Source organism: Mus pahari, chromosome 20 (genome assembly GCF_900095145.1).
Source record: "Mus pahari chromosome 20, PAHARI_EIJ_v1.1, whole genome shotgun sequence".
Lineage (NCBI taxonomy): Eukaryota > Metazoa > Chordata > Mammalia > Rodentia > Muridae > Mus > Mus pahari.
The window spans coordinates 52,080,401-52,099,710 of NC_034609.1; the positions used below are offsets into that span (position 1 = coordinate 52,080,401).

Consider the following 19,310-nt stretch of genomic DNA (forward strand, 5'->3'; position numbering starts at 1 on the left):
AAGGAAAGGAAAGGAAAGGAAAGGAAGAAAGAAACAGTATCTTTTATTTCTAAAGAGGCAATTCTTTGTTTTTACCTTGTGTTTGAACCACTGTCTCTTGTTTCTTCCACTGCATTGTGTACATGACCTATTCCTGTCTCCTATCTCCCCATATGATGGATAGGATTATAAACACTGTATCTGGCTTTTATGTGGTTCCAGGGATCAAACTCAGGTTGTCAGGGTTATGCAGCAAGCACTTTTACCTGCTAAGCCATCAGCCTCTCATATATCATGTACTACTACTGTTGCTGCTGCTGCTGCTGTTATTATTACTACTTATTACATTACATACATACTACTTAAAATAGTCATTAGTTCCCTATGGCCTACGTGACCAACAAATGATTAACTTTTCTCAAGCCAAATTTTCAATGCTATGATTAAAATGTAAAGTGAGTGAAATCTTGAAAGTGTACTGGTCATTTTTCTTCCCTGAACACTTTTCTTCTTCAGAGGACAAATTTCTTATCTAATAAAATTGAACTAACCAGTACCCCCAGAGCTGTGTCTCTAGTTGCATATGTAGCAGAGGATGGCCTAGTCGGCCATCAATGGGAGGAGAGGCCCTTGATATTGCAAAGATCATATGCCCCAGTACAGGGGAATGCCAGGACCAGGAAGCGGGAGTGGGTGGGTTGGGAAGAAGGGCAGGGGGAGGGTATAGGGAGCTTTGGGGATAGCATTTGAAATGTAAATGAAGAAAATATCTAATAAAATAGAAGAAAGCAAATAAAAAAAAATTCTTTCCAGAAACTAAAGCTCTTTATAAACATTGAATTCATAGGCTCATTTAATACTTTATATTAAAATAAGACATACTAAGCAAATTTGAATTATAATGATCAATTTATACTTATATTCATTATTAAAACCACTTTATAATAAGTTATTCACAAATATGGCTAATTGATTTATAAAACTAAATATTATTAAAGCCTGCAGTAGGAAGAGAATAAATTCTGGAGAACTGACTTAGGGAGTCTGCAAGCTTAGAGCACTAGCTGGTGAGGAAGAGTCAACACAAGCCTTTTCCTGATACATTTGTTTTAAGATTTCAATCTGACTTTTTCAGATTAAATTATTATATTTATTTACACTCCAAAAGTCGTTCCCCTTCCTGGCTCTCACTCCACAAGTTCTTCACCCCATCCCCTCTTCACTCGCCCTGCCTCTGAGAGGGTGTTTCCCACCTACCCACCCACTCCCACTTCATCCCTGCCAGCAATTCCACAGAATTAAGTGCATCTTCTCCCACTGAGGCCATACAAGGCAGTCATCTGATACACATGTGCCTGGGGCCATTAACCAGCCCATGTATGCTCTTTGGTTTTTGGCATAGTCTCTTGGAGTTCTGAGTTGTCCAGGTTAGTTGACACTGCACTTCTTCCTATGGGGTTGCAATCCCCTTTAGCTTCTTCAATTCTTCCTCTAAGTCTTCCACATGGGTCTCCAACCTCAAACTAATAATTGGCTGTAAGTGTCTGTATTTGTCTTAGTCACTTGCTGACTGAGCCTCTCAGAGGACAGTCATGCCAGGTACCTATCTGCACATACAATATGGCCTCATTAATAGTGTCAGGATTTGGTGTGTGTACATGGGATGGATTCCAAGCTGGGCCACTCACTGGGTGGCTTTTCATTCAGACTTTGCTCCATTTTGTCCCTGCACTTCCTTTAGACAGGAACAATTCTGGGCTGACAGGACCCTGATATAGCTCTCTCTTGTGAGGCTATGCCAGTGCCTGGCAAATACAGAAGTAGATTCTCACAATCATCTATTGGATGGAACACAGGGTCCCTAATGAAGGAGATAAAGTACCGAAGGAGCTGAAGGGGACTGCAATCCTATAGGAGGAACAACAATATGAACTAACCAGTAACCCCCCAGGAGCTGTGTCTCTAGTTGCATATGTAACAGAGGATAGCCTACTCAGCCATCAATGGGAGGAGAGGCCCTTGGTCTTGCGAAGATCATATGCCCCAGTAAAGGGGAATGCCAGGGCCAGGAATCGGGAGTGGATGGGTTGGGTAGCAGGGCAGGGGGAGGGTATAGGGGACTGTGGGGATAGCATTTGAAATGTAAATGAAGAAAATATCTAATAAAAAAATTGAAGATGGGTTTGTAGCCCTGTGCCTCAAAAAGGGGGCCATATCTATCTACTGGAGGTGGTCCTTTCTGGTTCTATCTCACCAATGTTGGGCTTTTTGACTAAGGTCATCATCCCCATTGAGTCCAAGTAGCCTCTCACATCCCAAGTCTCTGGGACTTTCTAGATGTTGTCCCCTGTCCCTTACCCCCTACTACTGTATATTTCAATTCATTCTCCTTGCCATCTGGACAACTCTCCTATCTTTCCACATACCTGATTCTGCCCCCTCCTTTTCCCTCCACTTTCCCCTCTCCCACCCAATTCCCTCCCTCCCTCCCTCTCCCTCCCATGATTATTTTGTTCCCCTTCTAAGTGGGTTTCAGGTATCCACTCTTGGGCCTCCCTTCTCCCTAAGCTTCCTAAGTTCTGAGTTGTATCATGAGTGTTCTGGATTTTTGGTTAATATTCACTTATCAGTACATACTATACATGTCCTTTTGGGTCTGGGTTACCTCACTCAAGAAGATACTTTCTAGTTTTATCCATTTACCTACAAAATTCTTGATTTCCTCATTTTTAGTAGCTGAATAGTATACCATTGTGTAAATGAATCATATTTTCTGTATCCATTCTTCAGCTGAGTGACATCTGGGTTATTTCCAGCTCTAGCTATTACAAATAAGGCTGCTATGAACATAGTGGAGCACGTGTCCTTGTGGTATGTTGGATCATCTTTTTGGGAGTGATATGGCTGGGTCTTCAGGTAGAGCTAATTTCATTTTTCTGAGGAAGTGCCAGGTTGAGTTCTAGAGTGGTTGTACCAATTTGCAAACCAACCAACAATGGAAAAGTGTTCCTCTTTCCCCATGTCCTTAACAGCATATACTGTCACTTGAGTTTCTGGTCTTTGCCATTTTGATTGGTATAAGGTGGAATCTCAGGGTTGTTTTGATTTGCATTTCCATGATGATTAAGGATGTTGAACATTACTTTAAGTGCTTCTCAGCCATTTGAGATCCTCTGTTTAGAATTCTCTGTTGAGCTCTATACCCCATTTTTAAAAATGGGCTATGTGGTTTATTGGTGTCTAACTTCTTGAGTTCTTTATATATTTTGGATATTAGCCCTCTGTGGAATATCGGGTTAGTGAAGAGCTTTTCTCAATCTGTAGTTTGCTATTCTGTCCTATTGACAGTGTCCTTTGACTTACAGAATATTTTAAGTTTCATGAAGTCTCATTTGTCAATTGTTAATTTAAAGCCTGAGTCTGAGTGTTCTATCCAGGAAATTTTTCCCTGGGCCAATGCATTTGAAGCTATTTTCGACTTTCTCTTCTGATAGATTGAGTGTATCTGGTTTTATGTGGAGGTCCTTAATCCACTTGAACTTTGATACAAGGAGATAAATATGAATCAATTTGCATTCTTTGCAAACAGCCAGTTAGACCAGCACCATTTGTTGAAGATGTTTACTTTTTACCATTGTATGATTTTTGGCTCCTTTGTCAAAAATCAAGTGTCCATAGGTGTATAGGTTTATTTCTAGGTCCTCAATTCTATTCTGCCTATTATTAACCTGTCTGTCTACATACCATGCAGTTTTTATCATCATTGCTCTGTAGTACAACTTGAGGTCAGGAATGGTGATTCCCCCAGAAGTTCTTTATTGTTGAGAATTGTTTTTGTTATCCTGGGTTTTTTGGTTTTTCTCTATGAAGTTAAGAATTGCGCTTTCCACGTCTGTGAAGAATTGTGTTGGAATTTTTTATGGGGACTGCACTAAATTTGTAGATTGTTTTGGCAGGATTGCCATTTTTACTATGCTAATCCTACCAATCTGTGAGCATGGGAGAACTTTGCATCTCCTAAGGTGGTCTTTGATTTCTTTCTTCAGAGACTTGAAGTTCTTGTCATACAGATCCTTCACTTGTTTGGTTAGAGTTACTCCAAGATATTTCATATTTGTGACTATTGTGAAGGGTGTTGTTTCCCTATTTATCATTTGTATAAAGGAAGGCTTCTGATTTGTTTGGGTTAATTTTATATCTAGCCACTTTGCAGAGGTTGGTTATCAGGTGTGGAAGATCTTCAAATAAGACAAGTGTTCAGGGAAGAAAAATGACAAGTATACTTTCAAAATCTCAGTCACTTTACATTTTAATCATAGCACTGAAAAGTTGGCTTGAGAAAAGTTATATATTTGTTTATCACATAAGACATAAAGAGTTAATGATTACTTTAAGTAGTATGCATAATATAATAAGTAGTAATAGTAAAACCCCTTACCTCTTGCAGCTCACTCACCATTTCTAATCCTGTAACAGTTCCTTGTTTTTTTCCTTTTTGACTTTTCCCAGTCATATCCTTGCCTGATTTAAAACTATATATTTGTTATTTTTATTTAAAAATAAACTGCAATTAAGGTACATTTTTACAACTTGAGGAAGAAATAGGTCATATATCTTCATGCCATACTTTTCATTCTCTTTAAATTTTCTCTTTCCTGATTTTCCAGTTTTCTTGGTTCGCTCTTCTCTGGTTGCAGACTTTACTCTCTACAATTTTGAACATGTCAAAATAAGGATAGTATAAGTTACAAGAGGTTCACGGTAATATATGCTGCTCAGATTTTCCCTTTACCCTAGGAGTTACTCTACTGTTTCAGGGAATTTATCTGAATTGAAACAAAGCAAAATTAATGATATACCTAGGCTGTTTCTATTTGCACTTAAAGGGGGGGTCCTTGTACATGCACATGTGTAGAGCTCAGAGGTCTTCCTCTATTACTTTCTATCTTACCTTTAGAAACAGACTCTCTCATTTAACATGGAGTTCACCATTTTGGGTAGACTGGCTGGCTAAGAAGTTCTTGGGATCTGGCTATCTCTATTCCCCAATGCTATGGTTATGGATGCACCACTGCACCCAGTTTCTTTATGTGGGTTCTGGTGATGTGTGTTCAGCTCCTTGTGCTTCTGCAGTGAGCACTTTACTAAAGATCTCTCTCTATCCTCTGTATACATACATTTTGAGTAATTTCACAGACTGAAATAATTAATTTCCTTTGATGGTTTTCAGTTTTGGTGTGGTGTGGTCTATGGCTCCTGAAAGTCACTTGATTGTGCCACACATGCAGTAGAGCCAGGGGGACATGCAGAAATTCATTAGAATGACATCATACAAAAATACCATCGGTGATATATTTTAAAACTAAGGTGAATGTTTCTGAATACACAAGTAAAGAAAACTCATATATTGAGGTTGAACCTGAAGTGAAAACAGTTTCATCTGAAACTGCAAAGAAAGTTGTAACACCAGATATGGCTTGTGTGAGACTCTGTATGTTGAGAATCATTGAGTTGGCTATAATGGTGTGAATAGTTATGGCCCCCATATACTCATATATTTGCCCATAGGAAGTGGCATGATTAGGAGGTGTAGCCTTGTTGGAGTAGATGTGGCCTTGTTGGGGAAAATGTGTTGCTGTGAGGGTGGGTTTTGAGGTGTCCTAGGCTCATACTATGCCCGATGTGGCACACAGTCTTTTTTTGCTGCCTGCAGATTCAGATGTAGAACTCTTAGCTCCTTCTCCAGCACCATGTCTACCTGCATGCTGCCATGCTTCCCACCATGATGATAATGGACTAAACCCCTGAAAATGTAAGCCAGTCCCAATTAAAATGTTTTCCTTTCTAAGAGCTGCTGTGGTCGTGGTGTCTTTTCATAGCAAGGAAACCTTAACTAAGACATTGGCAAAGCTACCTTCAACTTGTGTTTGTTACAATGTAATAACACACACAAATGTAAAGTTCAAATTATATTCAAATTGTGTAACATATGTATCTAAAGCCATAATTTTATTGAACACATGTTTTAAAGCATTTCTGAGACAGGATCTAAGTGATCTAGACTGTATATAAGCTCATGATTCTCCTGCCTCAGCTCTTCTCAAATGGTAGACTTATAGGTATTTATATCACCATGCCTACACAAAATATTCTTGAACTACTCTGCAGAACCAGATTGCTTTATATATGAATGTAGAGAAATAATTTTAACAATTATTAAAATTATAGATAATAAAAACAAAGACAGTATATGATTATTTTATATTAAAAAACAAACCAATGTACAAAATGTACTGTAGAGGTAAACTTATCACAAGTTAAACATAAGGTGAAATAATTCCTTGAAAATAAAAGGCTAGAGCCAGGTGGTGGTGGTAGTTCACACCTTTATTCCTGGCACTTGGGTGGCAGACACAGGGAGATCTCTGTGAGTTCAAGGCCAGCCTAGTCTGCAGAGCAAGTCCCAAGACAGCTATGGATACCCAGAGAAACCTTGTTAAAGAACAAAAACAAACAAGCAAAAAACAGAAACAGAAACAATGGTATAGATCTGTAAACCCAGCACTTAGGGGATGAGATCAGGACAATCAGATTTAAAATCATTCAGCCAGGCTGAACCCAGAAAATATTGTCTCAATAACAAGAACATCAACAACAACAACAACAAAAAAACGCAAAAATATATGGAAACATACTAATGAATTTTAACAAAAACTATTATATTCCCCAAATAACCTAGTGTGCTTTTGAAGATGTTTCCTATAAAACTCATACATAGTATAGACCAGTAAATACTAAATAATGAGAGGTTATTAAGAGAAAATAATTTCTGCTTTCTCCTCCAATATCAAAGAACTATCAAGTAACCAACAAAAGTGAGTTCAAGAGTATTCCATGAGACACAATGTTCCAGGCATGATATTCCAGCACTTGGGAGATTAAGGCAGGTGGGTTGAAGTGAGTTCTTAGCTAGCCTGCAGTACAATATAACAAAACATGCCTCCATAAATCCAAAAGAGTGTTTTAACTATACATATAATGATTTAACTGGTTCATAACAATTTGCTTTATCTGACTCTTGCCTGTAGTTTGGATTTATAAAATGAGTAAAAATGGTAAGAAGAGAAAACAAAGGAGAGCAAATTTTCTTATATCATTGGTACTGTACTAATTTCTACTCACACTATAGTTAACTATAGTTACTATAGTTAACTAATAATAATTATAGTTGGTATAATTAAGTAGTTATAGAGAACATAAACTGCACTTAAAAGACTTGGAGTTTGTGGATTTAGTGTAGTGGTAGTTTCTGCCTAATAACCAAAAGGTCCTGGGTTCAGTCTTCAGCTCCAGAGGTTGGGAGGAAAACAAAAACTTTGACTCTCTCATTCACTAACAAATTTACAAAGTTAAATATTTGCCATGTAAATGTCTTTCATGAAACTGAAGAGGATATCAGAAAATAAAAAAATCTTTCATGCTCATGGATTGGTAGGATTAATATAGTGAAAATGGCCATCTTACAAAAAAAACCATCTACAGATTCAATGCAATCCCCATCAAAATTTCAACATAATTCTTTGCCAGACAATACTCAATTTCTTATATAAAAACAAAAATCAGGATAGCTAAAACAGTTCTGAACAATAAAAAAACTTCCAGATTCAACTCACCACCACTGATTTGAAGCTGTACTACAGGACTATGATAATAAAAACTGCATGGTGTTTGCATAAAAACAGACAAATTAATCAATGGAATCAATTCATACTCCTTTGGACATCCGTTTTCTTCTTAATAAAGAATCCAGAAATACCCACTAGAAACAAAAAAGTATTTCCAATAAATGGTGTTGGTCAACCTGGATGTCTGCATGTAGAAGAATGCAAATAGATCCATATTTATTGCCCTGCACAAAACTGAAGTCCAAGTGAATCAAAGACCTCAACATAAAATCAGGCACACTGAACTTAATAGAAGAGAAAGTAGGAAATATCCTTGAATACCCTGGCAGAGAAGACAACTTAAACAGAACATGGATAGTGCAGGCACTAAAATCAACAATTAATAAATGTGACCTCATAAAACTGAAAAGCTTCTGTAAGGCAAAAGACACTGTCAGGAGCCATCTAGGAAAGGCAAAGGCTGTGAGGTTACTTCTCTGGAGATGGCCCATCATCTGCTATGGGTGAGCTCTGAGAGGCAATGTCCCTAGAGACTTCACCTCACCTGCGTTACAGAGTAAGAGAATAGTGTGTATTTAAGAACAAGTAATAAAATTGTCAGAACAAGGATTATCAGTCTTTAGCCTTCATCCAACACTGTGTTGATGAGTATGCAGTACTGGTCCCCAAAAGTTAGGGCAGGCCCCCAGCAAGACACCATCAATAGGACAACACTACAGCCTACATAATGGGAAAAGATTTTCACCAACTCCGCATCAAAGACAGGTCTAATATAAAAAAATATATTTTAAAAAAACAACTCAAGAAACTAGACATCAATAAACCAAACAATCCTATTAAAAATGGCACACAGATCTGAACAGAGAATACTCAATTGAGGAATCTCAATTAAGGCCATTAAGGCCCAGAAACTCTTAAAGAAATGTTCAACGTCTTTATAAGGGAAATGCAAATCAAAATGACTTTGAGATTCTATCTTACACCAGTCAGAATGGCTCAGATCAATAACACAGTGACAGCTTATGCTAGTGAGGAGCAAGAGGAACACTGCTCCATTGCTGGTGGGAGTGCAAACATGTACATCCACTATGGAATTCAATGTAGTATGATTCCTTGTCCATTCTTGATATGTGGGCTTATACCTGCCTAGTGTTATTGCATATTTCTTGTCATGTTTGGTTGACATCCCTGGGAGGCCTGCTCCCTTCTGAAGGGAAACAGAAGAGTAGTGGTTCTGGGAGAGAGTGAAGGTGGGAGAGAGGCTAGAAGGAGTAGAGGAGGGGAAGCTGTAGTTGGGATGTATTTTATGGGAGAATAATAAATAAAAAGAAACAAAAGTTAAAACAAAAAGTAGGTGTCTTTTACAATGATTAAGCTGTTTCTGTTTTCATCCTATGACTTTGATAGTTAATATGGAAATTTAGAACATTAATTTAAGGTTTTGAATTAGAGCTTCTAAAAATTATGCTGAAAGATATGTGTCATAAAACAAGTAAATGTCACTTTGAGTCCCATCTGTGTGATACTAGGCATTATTTGATACTGCATGTCATTTTTATCAGTTATGTAATACCAACCTCTATTTCTCTCAGCCTTCGTATTTCTCCTTCCAGCAGGGTTTTCTCCAATATTAACATTTGATAATCAATTTCCATCTGTTTATATTTCTAAAGACAAATGTAATAATTACAATTAAAATTAAGCATCTCCATTAGGTTTACTTCACTAAAGAATGAACAAAGAATGGGCCACTGGCATTAATTTCTAAACTGCCATTTGGATCTAGATAAGAAATAAACTACAGCTTAGTATTTCATAAGTGTTTCTGAATGACATTGATGTTGATAAAGTGAAAAATAGCATGCAATTCCTACTAGTTCACAACCTGCGTAAACTGAGTGAGTGCTTATCTCTAATTACAATGAGAGAAAATGGTCATTTCTAGAAGTCTCTTCAAAATTCAAGGACAAAATGCAATATCTAATTAAAAATGTTATACTTACAGACTCAATTGTATGGTGATCACTTAAAGCTCTGAAACAGACCAAAAGTAACTATACTATATTAAATATATTAAATAAATATATATGGGACACATTTATGTTTTTTTTTAAAGGAAATTTTTAACAAGTGCCCTCTTCCTAGTCTCACAACCTGCTCCTGTGCTATAGACAAAATCTAGACTTCTGCCAGGATCCTCTTTGCACATATCCACCAACAGTACCCTATCATTAACACTCCTTTAATCCCAGCACTCGGGAGACAGAGACATATAGATCTCTGCGTTCAAGGCCAGCCTGGTCTACAGAGCAAGTTCCAGGACAGCCAAACCTAGGTAGTGAAGGGAACCATGGAAAACAGAATGTGGTGAAGATGTAATTGAATAAGGGGTATATATTCCAGCCCCAGCAAGCAGCAGAACTTAGGAGCTTTAGCCATGTGATTCTGGCTTTAGAATCAAGGACAGAAGAAAGCAGTTATGGAATCTCCCTCAGCAACTAAGGAAAACCACTAAAGCCAGGAATGTAGCAGGGATGTCTCTGCATGAAGGCCCAGAGAGGCCATTGTGTGAAGCTGTGAAGGTAAAGGCTGGGTTTTCTTGGGCACCCCAAGAGGTCAGATATGCCTGTGCCATAGGATACCTGCCAAGGAAGGCTGCTAACAAGGAGTGAAAACAGCTCAAGAGAAAAAGAATGTGTTGAACTCAAGAAAGCTAAAAGAAGTTGGAAATCTGAAGAGCATTTTGACATCAGACATGGAGATGCAGAGTCTGGAGTTTCTTTAGCTAGTTTTCAGTCTTGCTTTGGTTCAGTATTTCCTCACTATGCTTCCTTGCCTACAGTTTGGAATGGTAATGTATATCCTGTATGCACTGTATATTATATGTGATATGTTTGTTATTTTGATTTTATAGGGTATTATAGTCAAGTGATTGCATGAATATCAGAAGAAACTTCAAACTTTGGACTTTTAAATATTGTTGTGGCTGTGATAGACTATGGAGACTTTTGAAGTTGGACTAAATGAATTTTGCATTATGACTACAGGTGCATGGAGACCAGGGAGTAGAATATGGTTTGAGTAGGTATGCCTCCCATAGACTTATGAGGTTGAATACTTGGCCTATAGGGGAGGGCACTATTAGGAGGTGTGGCCTTGTTATAGGAAGTATGTTACTCTGGGGGTGGGCTTTGAAGTCTCCTGTGCCCAAGCTATGCTCAGCATGGCACACAGTTCTTTCTGCTGTCTACAGGTCAAGATGTAGAGCTGTCTGCTTTTTCTCCAGCACCATGTCTGCTTAGATGGTGCCATGCTCCCCACTATGACAATAATAGACTGAACCTCTGAAAATGTAAGACGGCTCCAGTGAAATGTTGTTCTTTATAAGAGTTGCCATGGTCATGGTATCTCTTCATAGCAATAGAATCCAAATTGAGACAAATGTGTACATACATGTACAAGGTCAGCTGTTTTATCTTTTAATCATATTTCTATTGTTAAAACAATTTTTAAGTTAAAATATATTTTGACCATATACTTCTTCTCCCCCAACTCCTTTCATACTCTTCTCCCCACCTAGCCAACTTTATGTTCTTTATGGAAAGAACATAAAAAAATCAATACAATAAAACACCAAAACTAAAAATAAAATGAAGGACCACCCAAAATAAATATAAAAACAAAACAAATTAACATGTAAAACCCATCAAATTGTAACCAATTAGAAGCACAAAGAAACAAAAAAAAACTGTGGAGTTCATTATACAATGGAAGACTACTCCCAAATATGAGGTCTGCCCTGGAGTGGTTGATATACCCTGTGTCACTCTATTGGACACAACCCCTCAAATACTTCTTGATTTTAGCCTTATCTGCCCATATTCCCTCCAACAATCCCTTCTCCCTATTTCCTGACTTAATCCTCCCTTTCCAGTTGCCTCCATCGATACTCTTATCTATCCTATTTCCCTTTTCTTTTTTAAGGGGTTGGGGGAGGCTGGGAGAAAGAACAGAAATCAGTGGGAGGGCATCTTTACTGGCTGGTTTTGTGTGTCTCTTGACACAGGCTGGAGTTATCACAGAGAAAGGAGCTTCAATTGAGAAAATGCCTCAATGAGATCCAGCAGTAAGGCATTTTATCAATTAGTGATCAAGGGGGAAGGGCCCCATGTGGGTGGTGCTATCCCTTGGCTGGGAGTCTTGGATTCTATAAAAAAGCAAGCTGAGCAAGCCAGGGGAAGCAAGCCAGTAAGGAATATCCCTCCATGGCTCTGCATCAGTTCCTGCTTCCTGACCTGTTTGAGTTCCAGTTTCTTCCTTTGGTGATGAGCAGCTATGTGGAAGTGTAAGCTGAATAAATCCTTTCGTCCCCAACTTGCTTCTTGGTCATGATGTTTGTGCAGGAATAGAAACCCTGACTAAGACAGCATCTCAGGGATATGGTAGGTGTCCAGGAGTCTATGGGGGTGACCTTAGATGAGCCCTGTACCAGCTAGGGATATGGAGCCTGAAGACTTCACTTCCTGTAGCCAGTTCAGACTTGCAGTTGAAGAAGGCAGACATCAGCCAGCCCATCTACAAAACCTTGGACCCAAAATTTGTCCTGCTTACAAGAAGTGCAGGGATAAAGATGGAGCAGATATCTAGGGAATGGCCAACTAATGGCTGGCCCAACTTGAGACCCTCCCTATAGGAAAGAGCTGACCCCTAACATGAATAATGACTTGCAGACAAGGACCTAGCATAACTGTCTTCTGAGAGCTCTCATCTAGCAGCTGACTAAAAAATATTCAGAGACCCACAGTCAAACAGTAGGTAGAACTCAGGGAGTCTGGTGGAAGAGTTGGGAGAAGGCTTGAGGGAGTCTGATACATCAAGACCCACAAAAAGGCCTATAGACTAAACTAACTTGATCCTATAGGAGCTCACAGAGACTAAATTTTCAACCAAAGACCATGCACAGGGTGGACCTAGGCCCACTATACATTTGTAGCAGATGTGCAGCTTGTTTCTCATGTTGGCCCCCTAACAATTAGAGTGGGAAACTGTCTATGACTCTGTTGCCTGCTTTGGATCCTTTTCTAATTTCTCTGGCCCCAGTGGGAAAGAATTCACTTAGTCCTGCTGGGACTTGATGTATCTTGCGGGTTGGTACCACTGGATGGCATCCCCTTCTTTGAGGAAAAGGGGGTGGAAGAATGGATGAGGAGGAGAGGAGGAAGGGAAGTTTGACAAGGCCATAAAGTGAATAAATAAATTTATTAATGAGAACAAAAGAGGTCAGCTTATGATGAAGGACTTATTTCTCTTCTATGCTCCCAATGCTCCTATTCTATGCACTCAAATTTATAAGTAGAAAAATAAGAAATAATTGTTTCCAAAGCTTACTTCTCTAACATAGTTGTCTGATTTTCAAATATTTTTATCATCCTATTCATCCGAGTAGTCACTGAAGGAGTTCCTATTACAGAATACATAAAGGTGTTATAATAGCTGAAGTTATAGGATTATACAGTTCACTGATATGCATGAGAAAACTAAATAATTGCAAGGAGGTGACATGATTCTATTTTACTTATTCCTATATATCATCTGAGTTTCAATAGAAAATTGGAATATCAAATAGAGAAATTTCAATAGAAAATACCTATGATACAAGTCATACCCAGAGGATGGGGCAGGTGGGGGGAGCCACATTCTGAATAGATAGGCAACTATGAGCACAGGATTTCAGATATAGTAGATATCTTTAAGTTATCAGGCAGAAATTTTAAACAATTAATTATCAGTATTTATTACCTAGAGGAAAACTGGCAACATACAAGAGCAGATGGGTAATATAAATAGAAACTCTAATTTAAAAAAAGTAAAAAGAAATGCTAAAGCTCTACAGTGGTAAAGAATGCCTTGTGACTGACACAGGCAGTAAGTAAAAAGTAGATAAAATTTAAAAAATAAATAATGAAGGTCTGAAAAGATGGTTCAGAGGTTAAGAGCACTGATTGCTCTTCCACAGGTTCTCAGTTCAATTCTCAGCAACCACATGGTGGCTCAGAACTATCTGTAATGGGATTAGATTCCCTCTTCTGATACACATAAAGACAGAGTGATCATATACATATATACATAAAATACATGAATAAGTAAATCTTAAAATAATTGAAAAGAGGGCTGGAGAGGTGGCTCAGAAGTTAAGAGCACTGGCTATTCTTCCAGAGGTCCTGAGTTCAATTCCCAGCAACCACATGGTGTCTTACAATCATCTGCAATGGAATCTGATGCCCTCTTCTGGTGTGTCTGAAGAGAGCAACAGTGTACTCACATATATAATAACTAAATAAATAAGTAAATCTTTTTTTGTTTGTTTGTTTGTTTTTTTGAGACAGGGTTTCTCTGTGTAGCCTTGACTATCCTGGAACTCACTCTGTAGACCAGGCTGGCCTCGAACTCGGAAATCCACCTGCCTCTGCCTCCTGAGTGCTGGGATTAAAGGCGTGCGCCACTATGCCTGGCAATAAATCTTAAAAATTGAAAAACAACAAAAAAGAAAATGACGCCATTTAAACAATAAATAAATAAATAAATAAATAAATAAATAAATAAATAAATAAATGTCAGTGTTAGCAAACACCTTTAATTCCAGCAATTGCAGAGCCAGCAAACTCTTAAGAGTTTGTGTCCAGCCTGTCTACAGAGCTAGTTACTGGATAGCCAAGGGTACACAAAATAAACTCTGTCTTGAAAAAAAAGAAAAGGAAAGGAGAGGGGAGGGGAGTGAAGGGGAAGAGAGGGGAGGGGAGGGAGGAGAGAGGAGAGAGGAGAGAGGAGAGAGGAGAGAGGAGAGAGGAGAGAGGAGAGGAGGAGAGGAAAAATACAGAATAATTGCTGTTACTCCTTTAAGAGCACTTGCATTGTCCCAATCACACCATGTATTCTAATCTATGTGGGCTCTTTTTAAAAACTGTTTTACTGATTCTTTGTGAATTTCACATCATGCATCCCAATTCCATTTATCCCCCCATACTTTTGTATCTGCCCTCTACCCTTTGCAACCTCTCCCACAAAAGAAAATAATAAGATAGAATGAAAATGAAAACAAACAAAAAAACATTGAAAACCATCTTGCTGTGGGAGTTGAAGTGTGTCATAGTATATCATACAGTATAGCCATTTATCCTCTCATCTTTATTGCAGTTCTTCATCGCAGTAAGTCATTGGTTTGCTTCAAGGCCTATGGCTTCTGCTACACTATCAATACTGGATCCTTACATGGATTCCTCTTAGAAATTCTGTTGTTGCCCTGTATCATGGAGAACCTGCTGGTTTGGATCTTCAGGACCAGGAATGGCTATTTTAATAATCATAATAACCAGGTAATGTTATATTGTTGTCTAATACATATATGTGTGTCTATTCTATGTAGCTACTGTAAGGTAAAAAAAATGTGATTTAATACTTGGAATCCTTTGGAAAACAACCTGCACATTTTACAATAATTCTTAAGAGTATTTTGTAGACTATTAAAGCAACTTACTTGAAAAAAGTCAGTGAGTATGAAACTGTCTTTATAAACTCCCCAAACTAAGAAGTGAATGAGGTAAAAATGTAACTGAGTATTCAAGATCTGTGAATTCAATGCTCAGTTAAAAAAAAAAGTAGGTATAATACATGCCTAATGGGGTAATAATAACAGGTGTAATTTATGGCTACTGGGGTAATAAAAACAGATATAATACATGCATAATGAGATAATAAAAACAGTGTAATATATGCCTAATGGGGTAATGAAAACAGGTATAATACATGCATAATGGGCTAATAAAAACAGGTATAATATATGACTATGGGGGTAATAAAAACAGGTGTAATATATGCCTAATGGGGTATTAAGTGATAAAAGGGCAAATGAAAGCAATGTGAAGTGGTAATGACTATACCTTTTCTAAAATTAATGACAGATATTAAAGCATGTATCATTTGAAACTTTTGTTATCATTGTATGGGTATGCATGTTATGTATGTATGTGGGGTGATTATAACAGAGCTTGAGTGTGGAGAGTTCAGCACAACTCTATGGAGTCTAAATTCCTCCTTCTAATATTACACGAGTTCCAAGGACTAACTCAGATTACCAAGCTTTTACAGTAAGTACTTTTACCTGGTGAGCCACTTGGTTGTCCCAAAGCTGAAAAAACAAAAATAAAAACAAAATTTAAAAATATGCACTTAAACATGTAATGATATTCAAACTCCCTAAAAATCAAAGATGAAGAGAAAAGTGTGAAGAAGTCAAAGGGAGCAAAAATAACCTTATAAAGAAAAAAGATGAAAATCATACCAGACTTCTCTCCCTCCCATACAAGCAGCCATGAGAGTCATCCCTGCATCTAAGAAGTGCCCAGGACCTCAGAGCTGCACTGTGTGCTCACAGCACCGCAACCCAAGCTTCATAGCCACTTTGGGTGTCCAGGACTCAAACATAAAAGCTACTACCAGGTCACACAAGTTTACAGCCCAAGGATCTAATGCAACTTCTGCTGCATGTGTGCTTACATAAAAGAGCCCAGCTTTGGGGCCAGTCTGACAGAACCTGCAATGCAGACACCAGAGCTTCAGATGCTGCAGGACCATCCCCACTGAGGTTGCTAAGAGAGTAGTACCTCAGAATACAGCAGCATCTGGATATCACAGACCCAGCTAGCCCATAAGTACCTGTGGTACAGAACCCAAATCTATGTACATCTGACAGATAACATGCTTCAGTGCTGGTGCTACTGTCATATGATCACATTGCAAACTATATTTGTCACCAACATCTATCTCCCTGCTACAGCTTCTCTTGAGTGAGAAATAAACACACACACACACACACACACACACACACACACACACACACACACGAATCCAAACAGCCTTTGCTACCAAAAACCACAATAGGTCCCCATGCATGTGCTTGTGTACTGTATATGAAAACTCATGCAGTCATCACTAGTACAGACTGCAGAATGAGCTTCAAAGACAGTAAGCTGTTGTTTGAAGCCGACCTGGCACACCTGACATGCTCTCTTAAAAACAAACAAAACAAGACAAAATCTTGAAAAAAAAAAAGCATCAAGAACACAAAGGTTTCTTAACTATTTTGGTATGAATAAGAATGTTCCCACAGTCTCAGTAACATGAACACTTGGTCCTCAGTTGGACCAAGGAAGTACTAGGGAAGATTATGGAACCTTTAAGAGGTGTTAATGTGATGATATTTAAATGAATGGCTGCTTACCTGGCTCACTTTCAGTTTCAGTTTGAGGTTCTAAACCTGAATGGGATGTTATGAACTCTGAAATAGATACAAGTATCCACCATTATATATTTTATATACAATTCTACACACTAATTGGGCTCATAGTCTACATTATTAACTTTAATGATTCACCCAAAGGAAAGAAAAAACAACAGCTTCCAATATCAAGCCCTTGCAATCAGGCACTTGGGCTGTGGTGTCTGAATGAATATGGATAATAGCCACTTACAGATACATCATTTTCTCTGTAAAACATGCTTTTCCTCTCTCTTGTGTGACACCAGGGATCAAACCCAGATCTTGGTAGATAGGCAGGGGCTCTGCAACTGTGCCACACCTTCCTACTAATTGTTTTTTCTCTCCTATTCATTTCTATTGGTTGAAAGTAACATGACTTTTTCATTACCTTTTCTTTGCCTTCAATCACCAAGTTTTGTCAATTGTATCAGGTAAAGAGGTTTCTAATCTGTCCATTTCACTTTCTTTCATTAGCAATCTAATTTTATTAATTACACATTTAAGCAGCATTATAATTTATTTCACTATAATTTTTTTGACAATTCCTTGTTTAATACTAAAAATGTCCAAAGGCTTTAGTACTTTAAGCAGGGCATCTGTAACATTAGTGATGCTGATCTCCAGTTTTAATTCTCATGTTAATAAATTATTGCCATCTCAAATGACCAATATTTTCCTCCTTCACTCAATAAGCACTATTCATCTTTGAAGGTTGCAAGGTATTTCTAACTTTCCTGAGATAAACCAATTTGTAGACCTACTATAACATTAGCAGACTGTCATGTATTGCCACACATTTGAATGATTCATAATGTGTTCTATTCTTGAACTCTCTAAACTTTATGGGAACAACAACCAATTCATAACAGCAATCATCTTTTAAGAATATTTGCTTTTGTCACTCTGGAGTGCACAGGCCACAGAAGCAGCCGAGCAGTTGGAACAGACTTCTATGGGCCTACATCTGCTACCAGGAAGTAGAGCTGATCCTCAGTCCTCTGTGCACCTTCCAAGACAGAGGAGAGCTTGCCTCTAGGAAGGGTCTGACTCTGGGACTCAGATATGATCCCCATTTTCTCTCCTGTGACTCTCTAAAGCTGGTCCACTCAGGGGAGCACATGACACAATAGTAGCAGAATAGTGGGAAAGGGTCCTACAGGCCTATATCTGCACACAGGAGGTGGGGCAGTTCCTCAGCCCTCCGTGCACTGGTCTTGCCAGGAGAGAGCTGTCTCCCAGGAGTGCTGACACAGGCTTACAGACTCAAAGGAGGAACAAGCTCCAGCCAGAGACAGCAAGAACATCCAACAACAGATTGTCAGATAGCAAAAGGCAAACTCAGGAATCTTACAAACAGGAACCAAGACTACTTGGCCACATCAGAACCCAGTACTCTCACCACAGTGAGTCCTGGATACCCCAATACACCGGAAAAGCAACATTCAGATTTAAAGTCATATCTCAAGATGCTGGTAGAGGATTTTTAAGAAGGACATTGATAACCCCCTTAAAGAAATACAGGAGAACACAGCTAAACAGGTAGAAACTCTTAAAGAGGAAACACAAAAATCACTTAAAGAATTAAAGGAGAACACAGGTAAACAGGTAGAAGCCCTTAAAGAGGAATCACAATAATCCCTTAAAGAATTACAGAAAAACACAACCAAACAGGTAAAGGGATTGAACAAAACCATCCAGGATCTAAAAATGAAAGTAAAAACAATAAAGAAATCACAAAGGGAAACAAGTCTGGAGATAGAAAACCTAGGGAAGAGATCAGGAGTCATATATGCAAGCATCACCAACAGAATACAAGAGATAAAAGAGAGAATTTCAGGGGCAGAAGATTCCATAGAAAACATGGACACAACAATCCAAGAAAATGCAAAATTCAAAAAGCTCCTAATTCAAAACAACCAGGAAATCCAGGACACAATATGAAGAACAACCTAAGGATAATAGGTATAGATAAGAATAAAGATTTTCAACTTAAAGGGCCAATAAATATCTTGAAAAATTATAGAATAAAACTTCCCTAACCTAAAGAAAGAGATGCCCATGAACATACAAGAAGCCTATAGAACTACAAATAGAATGGACCAGAATAGAAATTCCTCCCATCACATAATAATCAAAGCACCAAATGCACAAAACAAAGAAAGAATATTAAAAGCAGTAAGAGAAAAAGGTCAAGTAACATATAAAGCCATACCTATTAGAATTATACCAGACTTCTCCCCACAGACTATGAAAGCCAGAAGATCCCGCACAGATGTCATACAGATCCTAAGAGAACACAAATGCCAGCCCAGGCTACGATACCCAGCAAA

General features: G+C 38.3%; 1 protein-coding gene across 1 annotated transcript in view; it reads right to left on the minus strand.

The window, feature by feature from the left end:
* The window catches only part of Ccdc7 (coiled-coil domain containing 7), a 27,752-nt gene extending 11,457 nt beyond the window's left edge, over positions 1-16,295 (minus strand). Inside the window, exons 1-6 of the mRNA XM_021220242.1 lie at positions 16,094-16,295; positions 15,823-15,849; positions 13,053-13,125; positions 9,668-9,698; positions 9,242-9,331; positions 4,607-4,686 (exon numbers count right to left, since the gene is read on the minus strand). Of these exons, the coding sequence (XP_021075901.1) occupies positions 4,607-4,686; positions 9,242-9,331; positions 9,668-9,698; positions 13,053-13,125; positions 15,823-15,849; positions 16,094-16,295 (503 nt within the window). The remainder of the gene's footprint in view (positions 1-4,606; positions 4,687-9,241; positions 9,332-9,667; positions 9,699-13,052; positions 13,126-15,822; positions 15,850-16,093) is intronic.
* Between the last annotated feature and the right edge of the window lie 3,015 nt (positions 16,296-19,310).